At 57.9% G+C, this 17,502-nt stretch overlaps 1 protein-coding gene across 9 annotated transcripts in view; it reads right to left on the reverse strand.

The window, feature by feature from the left end:
• Positions 1-583: 583 nt before the first annotated feature.
• The window catches only part of TBC1D16 (TBC1 domain family member 16), an 83,016-nt gene continuing 66,097 nt past the window's right edge, over positions 584-17,502 (reverse strand). For 3 of the 9 annotated variants that reach the window (XM_063080668.1, XM_063080669.1, XM_063080674.1), the window contains 9 exons: positions 16,701-16,898; positions 15,502-15,649; positions 14,393-14,557; positions 13,751-13,899; positions 12,910-13,044; positions 11,954-12,140; positions 9,710-9,889; positions 6,960-7,106; positions 5,828-6,131 (listed from right to left, as the gene is read on the reverse strand). In XM_063080668.1, the coding sequence (XP_062936738.1) occupies positions 5,883-6,131; positions 6,960-7,106; positions 9,710-9,889; positions 11,954-12,140; positions 12,910-13,044; positions 13,751-13,899; positions 14,393-14,557; positions 15,502-15,649; positions 16,701-16,898 (1,558 nt within the window). In that variant the 3' untranslated portion in view covers positions 5,828-5,882. Of the gene's footprint in view, positions 3,887-5,827; positions 6,132-6,959; positions 7,107-9,709; positions 9,890-11,953; positions 12,141-12,909; positions 13,045-13,750; positions 13,900-14,392; positions 14,558-15,501; positions 15,650-16,700; positions 16,899-17,502 lie in introns of those variants that run through there. The other 6 variants (XR_010021863.1, XR_010021864.1, XM_063080670.1 and 3 more) reach the window with 6 other exon arrangements.

The raw sequence follows: 17,502 nt of genomic DNA on the forward strand, positions 1-17,502 counted from the left end.
CAGCTCTGGCATCTGTCCTGTGGGAAGCCTGCTGAGCTTCAGGGGCCTGGCCCCATGGCACCTGCCAGCCAGCCAGCCTCAGCTGGGGCAGCCCCGGCACGCAGGGGGTGGGCCAGGCTCTCAGAGGTCTAAGCCAAGGCCAGGCAGGTGGCCAGGCAGACCCTTCAGACACAAGACTGCCAGTGGTGTCAACAGTCAAGTGAGCTGTGCACGCTCCCTCCCCCCGGGAGACACAAGGATGGAAGGGCACGCAAAGCTGCAGAAAAGCAGCTTGAACCTCCCAAAGGACACTTGTGTCAAGGACTGGAGCCCGCCACCCTGCCGTGCTCAGGAGAGCTGGAGATGATGACCTGCTCCACGGAGGCCCCACCCCCATTTGCCCACCCTTCCAGTTATCCCCGGTGCCTGTGCCCCTGCCCTGGTAAGGTCCCACCCCTAGGTAAGGTCACATTCGCCTTGTCTGCCTCCTTAAAGAAACTCACAAACCCAGGCCTCTTTGTCCAGCACCAGAGCCCACCATACTGTGGCCTAGCAAACCCGCCGGACTTTGTCCTGGAGGTGCCACACAGTGTACATTTGCTGTCAATATGGTTTTATTTACTTTGCAGTGGAGTCTATGAGAGCCGGAAGCATAGTTGGGGCCCTGGCTAGGAGGGGTCATGGTGACCAGTCCTGGGCCTGACTGACGGGTGACGGTATTTAAAAAACAAAACAAAACAGAAAGAATGAATCACTTGCTTGATAGACATCAGTAATCTCTTGGTAATGGTGGAAATTTCATGAAACTTTCCCTTAAATGACAATATAAAACTGTCCTCTCAACCCCAAGTGCTGGAGAAAAGACAGTGGTGTGACTTATCTTTCTTTGAACTTAAAATGCTCCCTTCCTAGCTGGAAAGTCAACAACGTATGTGAAAGGCCACATGGCTGCAGGCGGGTTGCACCCCTGGCTGGGCTCTGGAAAGCCCAGGAGGCCAGCGTCCTCAGCCTGAGGGATTGTCACAACCGAGGGGTAAGACCTTGGGGCCCACCCATCCTCCCCTCGCTGAAGAGCTTTGCAGGCACACGTGCACACGCGTGCACGCACACGCATCTCGTGGGGCCGCTGGGGATGTTTCATGGTTGGTTTTTCTTCGTGGCAGGAGTGGGGTGGGATGGAGTGAATTTTACAGAAGAGGCACAGAGAGGTTTGCCCTCAGCTGAGGACACACAGCGAGGTGGGTGTGTGGACGGGGCGTGGGTTTGCTGACTCCAAACCGGGGGAGAGCTCTCGATCCAGAGCACGCTGCCTCTCTCGGCCCGTGCTGCTGAAGGTGTGAGGTCAGTGGTCTCTTCCCTGAGTGGCACGTGAGGCTCCTGGGACGTGGTGAACCATCCTCCTGACAGCTTTTGCACGAAGACTCCCCACAGCGGTCCTGGGAGGGAGCCTGGACAGGTGGTGTTATTCTGTCACAGGTGAGGAAACTGAGGCAGGGGGAGGCGGAAGGCTGCACACCTGGGGAGGGGTGGAGGCAGCAGCACGAGGCCAGGTCCCCATCCCTAGGTAAGGGCTCTTTCATCCATAGCACTGTGTCCCAACCTTAGGGGACCATGTCCCCAGGCTTCACAAACTTTGGGGTATTAGCTTTTTAGTTTTGGGGTGGTTCCCTCTGAGCTGGGGACTGCAGGGATAGAAGGTTTTCACGCCAAGGCAGGGCCTTGCAGCCTGCCTCAGAAACACAGGACTAATAGGGCCCCGGGGTGTCTGATTCCCCAGGGACTCCAGGGATGGGGGCAGGCCGACCTTCTGGTCCCCTCCATCGTGGCCCAGCGGGGCAGCCAGGCCCCTCCTCTGCACTAGTGCAAGTTTTCCCAGGGGACCCCCTCCTCCGTTCTCTGAGTCAGGGTGGCCTCCAGGGGCCTGCGCTCAGCAGACATCCGGGAAGGTACTTCCTTTCTCTGCCTGGTAAGCTCGGGGCATCCCTGACACCCTCCAGCCTCTCTGCAGGGGGAAGGGGAGGCTGAACAAGGAGAAAAGCTTTGCATGGCACCGCCGTGGGTGGACTTGCCCTAGGGGCTGCCCCCTCCAGGTTGCTCCTGCCAAACAAGAATCAGACAAGAGGGCTGGGAGGGACCGTACAGGCCGCGCCCGACCCCCCGTGCTCTACAGTCCTTACCCCATTTCCTTGTTCCCATCCCCCACGCTCTGTTCCTCGCGGCCCCCACCAAAGGTCAGAGCTCGATGACATGTGCCAGCTGCTGCCACACAGCCCAAGGAGAAGCCCTCGTTTCAGAACCAGCACCTGCATCCTGCCCCACTGCCCTGCCCACCCCAAGAAGGCTTCAGACTGAGCTGTTACAGAAAACTCCAAAGATAAGGGGTTGAGGTCCTCCCTGTCCTGGGTTTAAAAACCTCCCTCCTGCCCAGCATTTCGGCTGGTCGGGAATGATGCCATGCTATCTGCTGGTGGCGTCCAAGCCTAGGGCTGCTCACAGAGCTGCCCCTTCTGGACTCCAGACCTTTCTCCTCTGCACAGGTGGGCTAAGGGCCCTCCCTCTCTACTTGGCCCATGACTTGAGAGCTCCAAGTCTTCCTGGATGGAACTTGAGTCAGAACGTTCTGGAATAGCACACTGTTCCCCTCTGCACCCCGGCAAAGACACCAGGTTCCCCTATTCCAGCCCAGACCACCAAGTGCTCACCCAACCTCAGACGCACCAGCTCCCCAGTTCGATTGTCCCCCACCCTCCCAGGCCCAACTTCCTCCCATCGTGGTCCCCTCATCCCTGGGAGAGTGAGCTGGGAGGGGCGAGCGGGACCTTCCTGCACCCAGCATCCAGCCCCACCGTGCTGCCCCTTGGTGCCAGCACATGCACACCAAAGGCGCCCTCTCCTCCCAGAGGCCCCAAGCGACCCAGTGCAACGTCAGCGCTGACATTAGCAGTGGGGCCAGACCTGCTTCAACTTTTAAGTATGCGTGCACACGTCCGCCAGCCAATAACATTAAGTGTCATTTTAAAAAATGGGTTAAATAAACAGCATTGCTGAGGACGGCCGTGCAGGGCTGATTATCCCCTATTTGCACGTTCTGGCGGTGGGAAGGCTAGAAGTCTAATGACTGAATTATCACCCTAATGCCTTTTGCTGGCTGGGAATAATCCTGGGACAACAGCTGCCGCAGGGTTTCTGGCTGGTTTCCTCTAATTGCATCCAGATTAAGGGAGTCGCAGAAGAGGCAGGTTCTGCGTCCCCTTCTGAGCAGCATCTCCTCGCCGAGCCTGACACACCCGACCTAGGCTTCTGAGATCCTGGCTGGTCTGAGAGGTGTGGCTCTCTCGGGGCCCACACCAGCCCACGGGGAGCAGGAGGTGGGAACAGTGAGGGGCGGGGGGCACCTGGTATGAAGATGTGGCTGGTTGGTTTGGGTCAGCTTGGGGTGGGACCAGGGGAACTGGGAGACTCAGAATGAATGCTCTCTACCCAGGACCCTCCAAAGTGAGTGGATCTCTGGATCTGCTTCCCCCACCCCCCTACCACCCAAACAGAGCAGCCCAAAGGCACAGGTATCACCTAAAACACAGGGACACTAACCCGCTGGAGAAGGTGCGGGAGGAGCACTCTGCCTCTCCAGGGAAGGACTGTTCCCAAGCAGTGTAACTTGGACCAAGACATCCCGGCGGTGGTAGGCTGATGGTCACAACAGTCCCAGCTCTTCACCCTCCAAATCCTCAGCCTTCTGCCCTGCAACTGTGCAGAGGGGACACTACAGGGGAGGGTCCACTTCCCCACTGTTGATGATGAGTCTAGCCTCATGACCTGCTTTGACCAGTGGGTGCGGTGTTTGCCAAGGCTTGGAGAGGCGCTTGCCCGTTTCTGTCGCTGCACCTTTGCCTTCATCAGGGCTAGCCTGCAGGAGGGATGCAAAAGCCACACAGAGCAGTGGTCTATGGCCATCTGACCTCGGCACCGTGGACACCTCCCGCCCTCCGGGACTTAGCAGCTGTTGGCCACAGGCATGTGAGCAGGCCTCACCAAGACCGGAACTGCCCAGCCTAGACTGCAACCTGCAGGCTCATGTGCTCAATGAGTGTGTGTCATTTTGGGCCACTGAGTTTTGGGGTTGTCACACAGCATTACTTGGGAATGGATAACGGATATGCCTGTTTGTGGAGATCTGGTTTCTGGAGGAGGGTCAGGGCAGAAGGACATGCCTGGTTAGCTCTAGCCACTGCCCAGTGGATCAGGAGCCCACAGAAAGGCGATCCTCTTTTCCCAGAAGCAAAGTGGATGAGCAGTCCAGCTCCCCCCAGGACCCCCACTGCTGGGCTGTAATGGTCAGTACCCTGAGATCTGGGCACTGATGGGGCTCCGGGATGGTCTCCCCAAAAGGCTCATGGACAGAAGGGCTTGGGAACTTGGAAGTACCTGCTGAAGGACTTGGCTCACGGAGGAAGGAGAAACAGAAGGGAGGAGGCTGGAGACGGGCAACCTCCCTATCCTGTCAGTAAACATGGTGTAAAGTGGCACTGCCCAGTAGCGCCCACCCTTCAGGGAGGAAAGCTGAAAAGAAGTAGAAGCTCCAAGTCCACGTCCCCGTGTAACTCTCAGCACATCAAGGACTCTTCTTCCCAGAGGATGCGCTGGAGGGTTTGGGGAGGGAGTCCCCTTGCTTCCCCGGTTCAACAAGTGGCTTCCCATGCCAATGTCTCAACACGCGGGGAGCAGACCGGGAGCTCTCACATCGTAGATGACGTGCCCTTGTCTGTCCATCTCGAAAGCCCAGAAGGCGCAATTGATGTATAATCTTTTGCAGGAGGGAGAGTATGTTGGCAAGACCTGTCCCCACACAGAAAGCAGAAAGCCCTGAGTGCTGGCTGCTTCACTGTGGCTGCTCTTGCGTCTGACCACCTGAGAAGCTGACAATGGAAGGTCCGTGTTCACAGTACAGATTGCAGGCCCTGCAGGAAGGTTCGAGTTCTCTGCCCCAGTCGGTCAGTGAATACATTACCACTTCCCTGGGACAACGCAGTCCCCTCAGAGGCTCCTGCGCACACGCATATCCACACACGCGCACACACACACACACCTCGACCCATCCGGCCCCCGGTTGGTTGCTGTATTTGGCGGGGTTGACCTTAAGCAATGTCGAGGAACCTCACATAAAAGACCCCCAGGTAAGAGAAAGGAATCAGACATTTTGACAGCGGGTGGCTCAGGCTCACGGGCAGGCAGTTTCCTGCACACACCAGGAGTATAAAACGTTGAAACGGACAGTGTTAAGCCACAAGCTCCTCAGATCTCCTGCTGTTCTCACACCTCACTATCCTGAAGTCAGCTGGGCTTTCTGCGTGTTTTTTTTTTTTTTTTTTTTGGCAGATGTCTTTACATCGGCTGCACAGCTGTGGCTGGGGAAGCCGTGGGAAGTGTGTTTGACTCGCTCAGTGGGGACGGGGTCTGAGGAGGAAGTGTGTCTGGCTTGCAGAGGTGTCTTTGCGCCTGGACAGAACCCTCCCCTGCTCTGCGTCCCTCGCCGCTGGGGGGTGAAGGAGGCCTCCTGCTTTTCCCATCACCTGGCAATGCCGTCCACTTGCTCACGAAGCTAGAGGACTTCCCAGCATGTGCTGAAATCTTCCGAAGGCCTGCAGCCCAGGTGGAGTGGCCATGCACGCTGGTTCCAGGTTTCAGGAGCTGACTTTCCTCTGGGTGGCCGGTGGGTCTTACTCTGTCACTTCCGGACTCTGATTTTGTCATTTTATGAAAAGCTTCTCTTCATGTTGCCCAAAGGCATTTCCCTTACGTTTTGACCATGCCCCGTCCCGCTCCACACCCATCCCACCCCCTCCCTCATGCCCAGGACCTCCAGAGAGGGCCCCCCGACTGTCGTCCAGCGCAGGGAGCCCAACCTATCTGCGGAAGCCAAAGCCTTCCCGAGACGTCTTTGGGCCCTTCTTGCCTTCTCTTGGGGGCTTGGGTGAAGGCATCTCCACCATGCCCCCATAGGGGCAGCTGTCCGACCCCGGGTGGTGGCCAGTACACTCCACAGCGGGCATGTAACCGCTGTCCCACATGCCAGTCCCACACAGCTTACACAGATCGTGCAGGCTGCAGGGGATCCGGGGCAAGAGGCGAAACTGGTATAGCAGACTCCTCGCCTGCAGGGAGAAAGGACAAGCGGTAAGGAGGGGCGGGGGGCAGCCTGGCATCAGGGACCTCATGGGAGTGGCCGAGGAGCAGCAGCAGCAGTGGCCGACCCCGTGGCGCTCACCTTGTGTCAGGCTGAGGGCCGAGGGCTCTGCTGTCACATTCCATTCAACACCAGCACAGCCAGACCATGAGGTCTTGGGCAGTGCTGTCATGTGGCTAAAGACAAAGCCCCCAAACGGCCTTCATCTGAAGGGTGGACAGGACAAAAGCAGCACAGGGGCTCCACCTAGCCCGGCCACGCCTGCCCTGTCCCCTTCTGCACGACCCTTCTTGGACTCACCCCCCTGCCCCACGTGCCACCTTTCTGCCTCCGCAGGGTCTGTTCAGGTGTTCCCTGCTGGACGGTACCACTGACCCCGGGACCCCTCCTCACTGCTCCTGATGGACCACCAGAGAGCTCTAAGAAGCAGCATCTCCAGCGGGAGTCTGGGAAGCAGGGCAGGAGGCAAAAATTCAAGGTCCCTCGTTGTCCCGGCCAACCCTGGATGAGAAGATGCCCCTCCCGTGTCCAGCCTCCTTCTCAGTTTTCCTAGCTCTGGGCTGTAAGTGGGGTGCCCCAAGGTGGACAACCTGTCTGCCAGCCCTGGGAATGCGTTCCCTCCTCGGGCCAGTGAGGAAAGCTCCTGCATCAGGGGCCTGACTGTGGATGGCATCCCTGAAGAGCCCCAGCCACGCGGGGGGTGGGGGGGGGCAGGTCCACGTGTGGGGAGGGGACCACATGCGGGGTGGGGCTCTGTAGGTAGGGACAGGGCCTGCGCACCCAGGGCGGCGCTCACCTTCCTGAGAACGAGTTCCCCATTCATGTGCATGGCCAGGTTTCCGAAGTGCAGGAGCATCTGGTCGGTGGCCAGCTGCTGCTCAATGACATCGTCCCCATAGATGGCCACGATGGCCACGCAGATGAAAAGGTGGAAGTAGTCTGTCTGGGGGTCGGAGGAGAGTGGAATTCAGGTGGGGCCCTGGGGGAGCCCCAGGCCCTGCCTTGAGGGGGAGGCTGAGTGTGGAGGTGGGGTGAGGTGTCTGGGCTGGGAGCCCACGCTTGCTGGTCGTGTGGCCCTGGGCAAGCCACACAGCCTCTTTCGTCCTCAAGTTCCCCACGTGCAAATAGGACCAGTGTCGGCATCTAATCCCCAAGCTGTTGTGGCATCCAAAGGGACGATGCTCACACTGGGCACCCATGGCTGCAGGTCTCTTCTGGGCGGCTGTTTGGGTGGTCTCCATGATGGGGGCAGAGAACATCCTTCCTCTGAGAACTTCATTTCAAAGTCTCACTCGTGAAGGTTTTGAGAGATGGTATGTACAGAAGATGCTCCAGTGGGCTATGTGGACTCCGGCAAGGAAGAACCTTCTGGCAGCCACCCGCCAGTCAGTCTGTCCTCCTGCCTCCAGGCCCAACGTCCCCAACTCATGCCCCAGACTCTACAGTGTGTTGCAAAGAAAGCAGGGAAAATGTAACAACAGAGCAGGGCACAGCAGCTCCTTGGTGGTCCCCATGGAGTGTCTGAGACTCCCGCCATCTTTAACCATCTTTTCGGAGGCCCATCAGGAACTGCACTGGGGTCCTGACTGTGGTGTCCTGTGCGCTCTCTGGCCCAGACGTCTCAGAGCACGTCGCCTTTGATGCACGCCTGCTCCCGGAGGCAGAGGAAGGACCAGAGCACCAGGAAGTCCGTGTTTAGTCTTCTGCGTTGACCACCCAAGCTCAGCAGAACCACATTCCCAAACCATACCGGGCAGAGTGCACGACATGGGCAGAGACTGCGGGCGGCACACTCCCCACGCCCCAGCCTGCTCTGGGACAGACCACCCTCCGGCTGCCAGCCACTTCCTTGGAACTAGTCCAGAATGGTCTTGTCTAGGCTCGGAATGATCCTTCTGCAGTGATTTGAACTCTGGTGGGGTGAGAGACAGTGAAGGGGTCCCAGGAAGGTGGTGTCCAGCGTCGCCTGGAGAGGAACGTGGAGGCAGCGGTGGGGGGGAGCATCTCACACAGGCCGGACAGCAGCACAGGGCTCACTGCAGCCTGCAGCTCCCGGGATGGGGCACAGGGCCGTCCAGCCCCTGCGGCAAACTAGTGGTGCCTGGGTGAGATGGAGCCTTATCTCGCTCAGGGGTGACTAACAAGTTAAAAGCATGGCCTGGCAGTGACCTGGCCCACCACAGAGCTCGCTCCTGGCTCATCAGCCCCCCTCCACCATCCTATCACCTCCCCACCACCCCGTACTGCTAGATCAACCAAGGGACAGGACCAAACGTGGCTAAATGTAGCCCGCAGTCCGAAAATAATGTGGACTTGCTTTGTGGGCTTCAAATAAAACGGCATCCGACAGAGATGTGCAAGCAGGCCTCCCTCCTGTAATTTTTACTGGATTTCATTAAACTTGAGACACTGACAGAACACAGCAAGGAACATCGCCGTGAGAAACGGCCCCGCCAGTTGGGCGATGCTCAGGGCTCACTGGTAGCATTAGCCTAAACGTAACGGAACAAAGGTGGTGAATTTGCTTTTGGAAAAACTTGCAATGAGGAATGACTTGCTTTTATTGTGTGATGTAGCATTTTGGACCATCCGTGCCACGCTTCCCTTTATTGGTACAGATATTTCACCCTTGTCCACGTCAAGGATGCTAATGCAGGCAGGACACACAGCCCAGACCCAGTGGGCCAGGACCAATAAATGGAAAGGCGGCTCGTGGACCAGCCTCGCTCATTAATTTCTTCAGGCTCATTCTCATCAGCTGGAATCCCCTGTGACAGTGGTAAGGGTGGGAAATGCCAATGCAAACCTCCCCGGGCCGGCGGGCGCTCATCTCTCTCCACCAGGCTTGTCTCATGGAAGCTCTGCAGTGGAGAACAGAGCATGGAGCCCGCTCTCGTGGAAAGGTCCTCCCCTCCTGGACGCATTGATACTATTTTTTTTAGAGGCTGATGGATTCAAAGAGACTTGCCTATCCTTTAACACCGCCAGCTTGTTCCTAGCTTGGGCATTGAGGCCATGGGACAGAGTCGGGGCATTTGCCGAGGGGATATGGATGAAGGTCAAGGACAAGTGGGAGATGGCAGCACTGATCTGGGGCTCTCCGAGGGGCTGTGGGGCAGCAGGATCTCCAGTCCTCTCCCTGAGCAGAAGGGTGGCGGGGCGAGCTGGACCTCTGTGGCAGAGCAGTCCCAGGCTGCCATGGCCTCTCTCGGCCCCACTGATGTCTCTCACACTGATTGGTTGTGACAGGAGAGAGCTCAGTCCCAGAACGTGGTAATGAGCACAGTCAGTGGGCAATTTGCATGGATTTCAGTTACTTGGGAGGTGAGCTGCAAGGTCTGAATCCAGCCACATGGGACCAGAAAGTCATCGCTGTGTGAGGGGCTGACGTGTGATATGTGGGTGGTTGGATGGGGCGGGCAAGGAGGAGGGGGACCCCCGAGGAGAAGCATGGTGATGCCTGCACCCTGCCATCCTCGAAGGCTGGCCACAGGAAGCGGGCCATCGCTCAGGGGCTGTGGTCCCGGCCGTGCTGCCCCAGCTCACCTGGTAGTGGGCCCAGCAGGCCTCCCAGATCCGCAGCGCCTCGGCCTCGGGGAACTCCCGCTTGAAACACAGCAGGAGCCAGCGGTGGCAGAAGAGCATCTGCAGACCGTCCTCGCCCAGCGAGACCAGGTGCTGGTAGAAACGCAGGTGCGTCAGCCGCAGCAGCTCCCGCAGGTACAGCTGGAAGCAGGGTGGGACACGTCAGCCCTGGGCCCGTGCAGGCCTGTCCACCTGGCCCAGACAGCCGACTCCCACCGGGCCCTTTCTGGAGCCGCCCCAGCCTTGAAAAGCACACACAGGGTGTCCCCGCCCAGTATGCATATCTGCCACCCGCTTATTTCATTCTGCCGCTGCAGTTTGGCTCACACCTCTCTCTGAACCTAAGACTGTTCAGGAGGCCATGCGTGGCCCACGGCAAGGCAGAGGAGTGGCTCTACAGCTGGGAAGACGACCAGTCTCAGCCGCCAGGCAGGGGCTGTTTCTAACTCCCACCACTCCTGGCAAGGGGAGCAGGTCATCCATGGGACCCCCACTCAACCCCCCTCCGCTCCGGTCACCGAGATCCATCTCGTTCCAGAGCTGATTTAGAGCTGGCAGGGGATGTGTCTGAGCCCCAGGACGCTCGATTCCTGAGCATAAGTTCACCTCCCCGTGACGTGGGACAATATCAAGGCTATTTCTGGCAGCGCCTGGGCTCGGGCTGCTGACTTCACCAGTGCCACTGGAACATCAGTCTCCGGCAGCTCATGAGTCACCTGGCCATGTGCTGCTGCAAGCCGTCAGGGGTGAGAGGCATCAGACTTTGTAACTGCTTCCCAGGTGCCGTGGAAACCTGACGTCACACAGACGCAGGATGACACAGAGTAAGCAGGCCTGCTGGGGTCAGTGTGAACAGGTGGGGCTAAATCACAGTTGGGGACATCCGGGGGCTTGGGGCCACACCCCCACCTACGCAGTGGCCCACTGTTCCTACTTGGGACAGCAGTTGGAGCCACACAGCTGGTTGCAGGATTCTGAGGATCCTTCCACCTGTTCAGTTTCTCCACCCTGCTGCCCACATCAAGGTCAAGTTCACACATGCGGCTGACACCCCTCATGGATGCCTCACTGCCAGCCCCAGCCAGGACAGCCCTCACCTTCCTGCCCACACCTCCCTGCTCCCGGCCCCTCACCCTCAGTCCTCTCTCCTGTGTTCGGCTTAGTTCCACTCCTTGGCCCTGGCGTAAGAGGGCCCCATTCAGCTCTACCCTCACTGCTCATGACACGTCTGGTTCAGCAAGACTGGGCCACTCAGGGTCACTACGTGGAATGCCCTGCTCAGCCGAACCTCAGGGCCAGATCCCATGGGCCGTCCAGGGACCCGGGACGCCTGCTGTCCTTGTCTACCTGGCACTTTCTGCAGCACTCCCCAGGTGCCTGGCATCCTCTGCCACATGGTCAGCTTCCAGTCCCAGCTTTCTCATGGATGGGAGGGTGGGACCATGTCCCAGTGCCTGGCAACGGCACCCGGCAGGTGTTTGGCACACACAGGTGACATGGAGCAAGAATGTGAACTGGGTGCCTCGGCGCAGTCCCTGGACTGCACGCTGGCCTTCCCAGCTCTGCCTCCCCTGGCATTCAGCACTGCCTGGCCTACGTACAGCTGATCCTTTTGGAGAGGCCTCGAGGGGAGGCATGCCAACTGTCCTTGGGGTGGGGATGTGAGAACCGCCTGGGTGCCTCAGGAGGCATCAGGAGCCCCTTCTGTTCCCGTCCTCACCCAGGAGCCTCGGCTATGTTGCATTCCTGCAGGGTGCAGCCCTGTGCACCTGAGGATCCATTTCATAACTCACAGGGCTGGGTGTGATGGGGCCTCCCCTTCCTTGCCCTGCCTGCCAGGGAACCTGGGCTGGTCATTACGTGCAGGAGGGTGGGACACCCCCAGGGGAGTGCCTCCGCAGCCCAGCCTCTGGTCCTGCAGGGAGCGTGTGTGGGTGGGGGGGACCATCCCCAAAGACCTGGAACAGCGTCCCTCCTGGAGGCAGCTGGCTTTTCCCTGGAGCCTGGGGCCAAGCTGCTCACATCCCACCAGAACCGCCTGTCCTGGTTTCCCTGCTGCCCGCAGACCCACAACAGCGAAGCCACACAACACCACCGAGACCCCTGGCAGCAAGAGAAGACAGCAGCATGGGCTCCCCCAGGGCCCTCCAATATACACACGCTCACACACACGCGCACGTACACACTCGTGTCCTCGAGCCTCACCAGCTGTTTCTCCATGTCCTCATCCCGAGGAGAGCTGACGAAGATCGTGTTCTGCATCAAACCGACAAAGCACCAGAAGGTGTCTGATTCATCCAGGACCTCGGCCAGGATGGGCGCCACCAGGTCCGACATGCCCTGGGAGTAGCCGATGGCTGGGTTGTACACAGCGTAGTTCAGCAGGATCCTCCTGGCAAGGTGGGAAGAGTGCAGAGGGTGGGCATGGCCCAACCTGCCCTTATGGCCCTCACTGTGGCATGTGGGGGGGCCACAGAACCCTGGGCTGAAGATCCCAGATGTCTGGACCCCCTCATTCGCCTTGATCTCGGAGGAAGGAAGCGTCTGATCACAGGTGCCGGGCAGCTCTGTGTCTGTCTCGAGAGCCCGAGCTCTAGATCCAGACAACAGCCCTTGCTTTGCAAAAGGTGATGGCCTGCAACCGGCTGCTGGCCAGCCCCAGAGGCTCGAGAGCAGGGGGCATGGAGGAACGAGGGTCTGATTTTCTTCATGATTGACTGCCTGTGCAAAGGGCGGGCTGGCAGGGACGTTCTTACAGGTTGCTTATTTTGCGCAGTTTTTTGCCAGGCTGCCGCAGAATGTCGAAGACGCCAGCCTTTGGCCCTGTGTGTCTTGGTCACTGGAGGACCACCCATTGGGAGATGGAGAGGACTTATGGGGAGGCTCGTCCACGTTTGGTGTGAGCCGAGCAAGGACAGGCTGGATGGGTGCCCAGGGGGTAGGGGGGCTTCGCTGGCACTCCCAGGAGGGACCTGAGTGGCTTCTCTGGGATACAATGGCCCATGCAGAGCTCATCCACCACTTGCAGGGCCTTCATTGTATGAACTTGGAGGACCCTGCAGAAAGCCACTGTTAGGCTCTGTGCCCAGAGGGTCAGCCGAGGCCCCCCAACATGCAGATGAGGAAGGAACGGGGGAAGTGCTGGCACAGGCCACAGGTACCTCATGCTCTCCACGTTTGGGTTGCCTTCCCCTCGGAAGAATTGGTTGCTCCGATCTGTCCGAACCACGTCTTTGTCCACAGTGAATTGCACGTTGCGCCAGAATGCTCTGTGTTCCTCGGGAGTCATGGAGAGCCTGGCGTGGGGCAGAGCGCCGGCCAGGTCAGCAGGCAGCACGTGGGGGCGGTGGCAGTACACAGCCCAGGAAGGGGCCTTTCCCCCAACTCTGTGCCCTAGTGGGAGCTGTGCTGCTGCTGCTGGTGACAAGCTGCAGCTTGGGTAAGTAGCATAGATCCATGGCTTTCCCCAGCATGGACTCAGCCTCACCGTCCCAGCGTCCCCATGGTGCACAGCCCAGTGGGTAACAGGGGACCTCGCCCAGTCCCCAGTGTCCTGGGGGACGGGGAGCTGGGCACAGCCCAGTGGGTAACAGGGCTTCCTCCAGTCCCAGCCTGGTGGGGAGAAGAGCTGACCGCAGCCCCAGGGTTAGTAAAGCCACGTGGGCCTTAGCAGCCTGAAACTCCCAATTCCTTCCCCCTCGAGGCCCTGCTCCAAGTCCAGCCTTCAGCTGTGGGATGTCTGCGCCTGGTTAAGTCTGTTGCACAAGAATTCTAGAAGCTTGACATGTGAGCTAACGAGCCCCACAGTCCTGAGGCCCGAGCCCCCGGCGTAATGACGGCTCTCATCCCACCCTATCACTCACGCTCCTGGGAGACCCATTTTCGAAAGAAACCATGGGTCACGAAACGTATTATCAATGCTGAATTACACCTCAAATTGCCTTTTCAAATGGCATTTTCCTCCGCGGTTCAGCGGGGTGGGCCGGCCAGGCCGGCGGTTACCTTTTCTGCTGGATCTCAGCGTACTCCCTGCGCTTGTGGGCCCGCAGCGCCTCCCGCTCCTCCGACGTGGACTCGGGGCTGTAATAGCGCAGCAGGAAGGGCCAGACCTCTCCCCGGATTGACACATCAATGCCACCAAAGAAAATGGCCTGGAGGAAGCCGCAAAAGTTGGGGAGGAGAGAAAATAGGGCAGCTCAAAGAACCCCCAGATCCCCAGAGATGTGTGTTTCGGTGGCTGTGGAGTGGCTTGATTCAGATCCCTGTGATTTGCACATGTTTACAAGGGGAAAGCACCGGCCCTCAATTCCCATACAGGACACAAACCGGCTCATTTCAATGTCAATGCCCCCCCGGGGTGGCGCTCAGATTAATGTGTCGTTCTCACGTCGTGGCCTAATCCCTGGTTTTGGAAATGCTGCATTTCTCTGCAAACTCTTCTGTGCTGGCTGACACGGTATCCCCCAAACCCATTTGGGATTTTTTTTTCCAATGCAGCAGCTTTGATTGCTTTATCGGTGCTGAACCTCACAGAGAACCTCACACAAGGGAACAGGACCCTCCCGAAGCAGGCCCCAGGGCTGCAGCCGCCCCACCCTCCTTCCTCCCGGCTCCTGGTCCCTGGCCAGGTGGGCCCGGCCTCACCTTCCGCAACTTGTACTCCTCCTCCACCTGGCCCAGCTCGTTGAGGTGGCTGAGCCAGGCGGACACGTCCAGCCTCCTGTGCATGCTCTCCTCAGGGTGGGTCTCCGAGGATGGCAGCTTGGGACGCCGGATTGAGAACTGCATGCGTGTCTTTTCATGGACGGTCTGCCGGGTGGGAGGAGAACGGGGCAAAGTTAGGTGTCTCCAGTGCACGGCTTCGGAAGCCAGCCTTGCTTTTCCCAGGATTTAAAAGCCTCTCTCTCTTCTGAAAGGAGCGGGCAGAGCAGTCCCCCTGCATACAAACCCCTACATGGCAAGTGTAATTAGATGCAATTAAAATGAAAATACCTTCATCTTCAAATCGGTTTCCCTCACTGCTCCCTTCTCCCCGGCCCACTCCCAGCACCGCCCCCTACTTTCTCTCTGGCCCCAGCCGCAAAAAAAAAAAAAAAAAACGGAATTAATGCCTTGTACGGCCTAACTTCCCTCTGCCGGGAGGGCCTGCAATAAATTACATGTGATTGGCCACATACAAAGGGATCGCTGTTCTGCGAGCGGGGAGCCAGCCTGTCAGATTGTCTCCACGAGCAGTCACGAATCCGGGGCAAAACTGCAGCTGACATTTAATTCAAAAATCAAAGGTTGTTCCACGTAGGGGGAAAAAAGCCATGCTACTATAATAAGGGGAGCCAGCAGGAGGCTCTGTGGGAAGGAAGGGAATTTTGAAGTCAGCCCGTTTGTAATAAGCACATACAGTATCGTAAACAGATAATTAAAGAGCTCTTATTACATTTTATGTAGACTGAGCAAAATATGGCAGAAGCCTTGTCAAAACACGATTTTTCAAGTGCAGAGCACCGACTTTACAGAAAGCCCCGGGCACTTGTCTCAAACCGAAGCTGTAGTTCTATCAGCCACTGGTGGCCACAGACCACCAAGACCACCATGGGTCACACCCGTGTGTACATGAGGACTCCAGACACAGACAGGAGGAGAGATGTGCTGGGAAGTACCGGCCCCCAACAGAGGGAAGGCAGGCGTCAGCACCCTGGTGTCCTGGGGTGGGGGTTCTCGCCCCCTGGGGCAGTGCCGGTGGGCTGCGGGGCTACCTGGTCCTTGAGGTGCGTTTCGGTGCAGTATTTCCATTGCTGAAACACGTCGGACAGCTTGTCCAGGCCACCGTGGTGGAAGTGGAAGACCTTGTACTGGCTCTCTCTGCTGGCGACAACTAGCTGGCCGCTGGTGCAGGCCTCATCGCTGAAGGGCCATGGGGGGCAGGGGATAGGGGGAGAAGCCCGATGAATATGTAAACATGAGTTTTTATTTCCAAGTATAATCAGAGGCCACTATCACCAACCTCAGAGGAGGCAGGAAATGTTAAGTCCCAGTGGAGTTTGGCTGCTAGCAGGAGGGGACAGAATTACACCCGAATAGAAACTATCACCCCTTCTGCAGAGGAAGCCAAAATATCTCCCTCTTGGGTAGTCCTGCAGCTCCTCTCTGCAGACCTGCTGAGCAGCCTTCACCCACTACTGCCTGCCTGGCCATGTTGTTCTCTTCTATCCAGGAGACCAGGGGCAGATGCTGAGTGCTCGTGTTAGTGGGAACCCAAATTCAAACCCCAGTGGGGCGGACACTAAGGGAACCTCCTCAGAGCAGACCCCCTCCATTCCGCCTGGACGGTGCTCTGGGAGAGCCCTCCAGGGAAACTCACTAAACATCCGTCCATGCTTGACAGCCCAACCATGGCTGCCCTTAGGTGAAAGGCTGGGCTGTGGCTCTGGATCTGGGACCCACTCCAGCGACATGTGGCTGCTCCTGAGCACAGGCTTTTCACTGGTGCTGTCTTGGGCCTGGGCCACCCAGACTATAAGGAGGAGAGATTTGATGTGGGAAACTACAGGCGGGAAACCAGGGATCATCTACCCATTACAAAAGAAAGGGATCGGAAAGCCACAGCCCTGTTGAGCACGCGTGGCCAGGCTGCAGGGCTTCTCTGTGGACAATCAGAGTGGCCTGCACGGCTACTCTGCAGAGTCCTGGGGTGGTTTCTTCTTCCGAGCCAGAGTTCCAAGTAACAGCTGGCTACCATCACTCTGAAGGCAGAGAACTGTTTTTAGTAGCTAACCCCAGCCTGATTACTGCGGGGCTGCCACAGCAGAACCCTACTGCTGACGAGGTGCATGACAGAGGGAAGCAAACATTTGAAAATACCAGCATTAGCAGGACCAGCCAGGGCCCCACATCCCGATGCCCCGGCTGCCAGGAAAGGTCAGCCTCCAGGAAGTGGCCAAGAGATGGCTCTCACCTGAAAAAGAGGCGCAGGGAGCGCATGTGCCCCAGGTCCACACGGAACACGCCGCAGATCTGCTCCAGGGCACATGCCCGCTGTGGCTCGTCCCAGCGCGGGGTCTGCAGGAGGCCGTTGCTGTCCGGGAAGCGCAGGTTGGTGTCCAAGCTGGAGGGGGAGCTGGTGGAGCAGGTCATGTGATGGCAACACATTTCTCTGCCCGTGCCAGCCAAGGGGAGGGACAGGGAGGGATGGGGAGGGGTAGGGAGGGCATGGGCGAAACCATTTAAACGTCCACTTCAAGCTTAAACACACACACTCACAGATAAGACTGAACACACCTTGCATGTAGCAGGCTCCCCATAAGCACCCACGAACGAATGAATGAATGAGTCCCACGGCTAGTCATGGGCAACTACGTTTTGAATTGGATGGGAAAGCATTTTCATGATCAAATTCTGTTCCACTTCAATAGGGGTTGTAAGTTGTCATAATGACAGATGGGGTCACACTGGGGTTCAGATCCTTACTGCGTGCCCTCGGGCAAGTTACCAACCCTCTCTGAGCTTTGTTTCCTCATTTATAAAGTGAGGATAATAAGGCTCTGTGTAGAATAAATGACTGTAAAGTGCTCAGCACTGGGCCTGGTCCTCAGGGTTTCCTAGGGGTAGCTGTTTTGTGACAATTTTAGACAGTATGGGGCTTCTGCTTAGAAGCGTTTACTACATTCCTGAAAAAATATTGGTTGGGTTTATGGTTTGGTAAGGAAACCTTTGGGTTACTGATACTATTAACAATAGTGAGCATTTATTAAAAGACT

The sequence above is a fragment of the Cynocephalus volans genome, chromosome 16, assembly GCF_027409185.1.
Source record: "Cynocephalus volans isolate mCynVol1 chromosome 16, mCynVol1.pri, whole genome shotgun sequence".
NCBI lineage: Eukaryota > Metazoa > Chordata > Mammalia > Dermoptera > Cynocephalidae > Cynocephalus > Cynocephalus volans.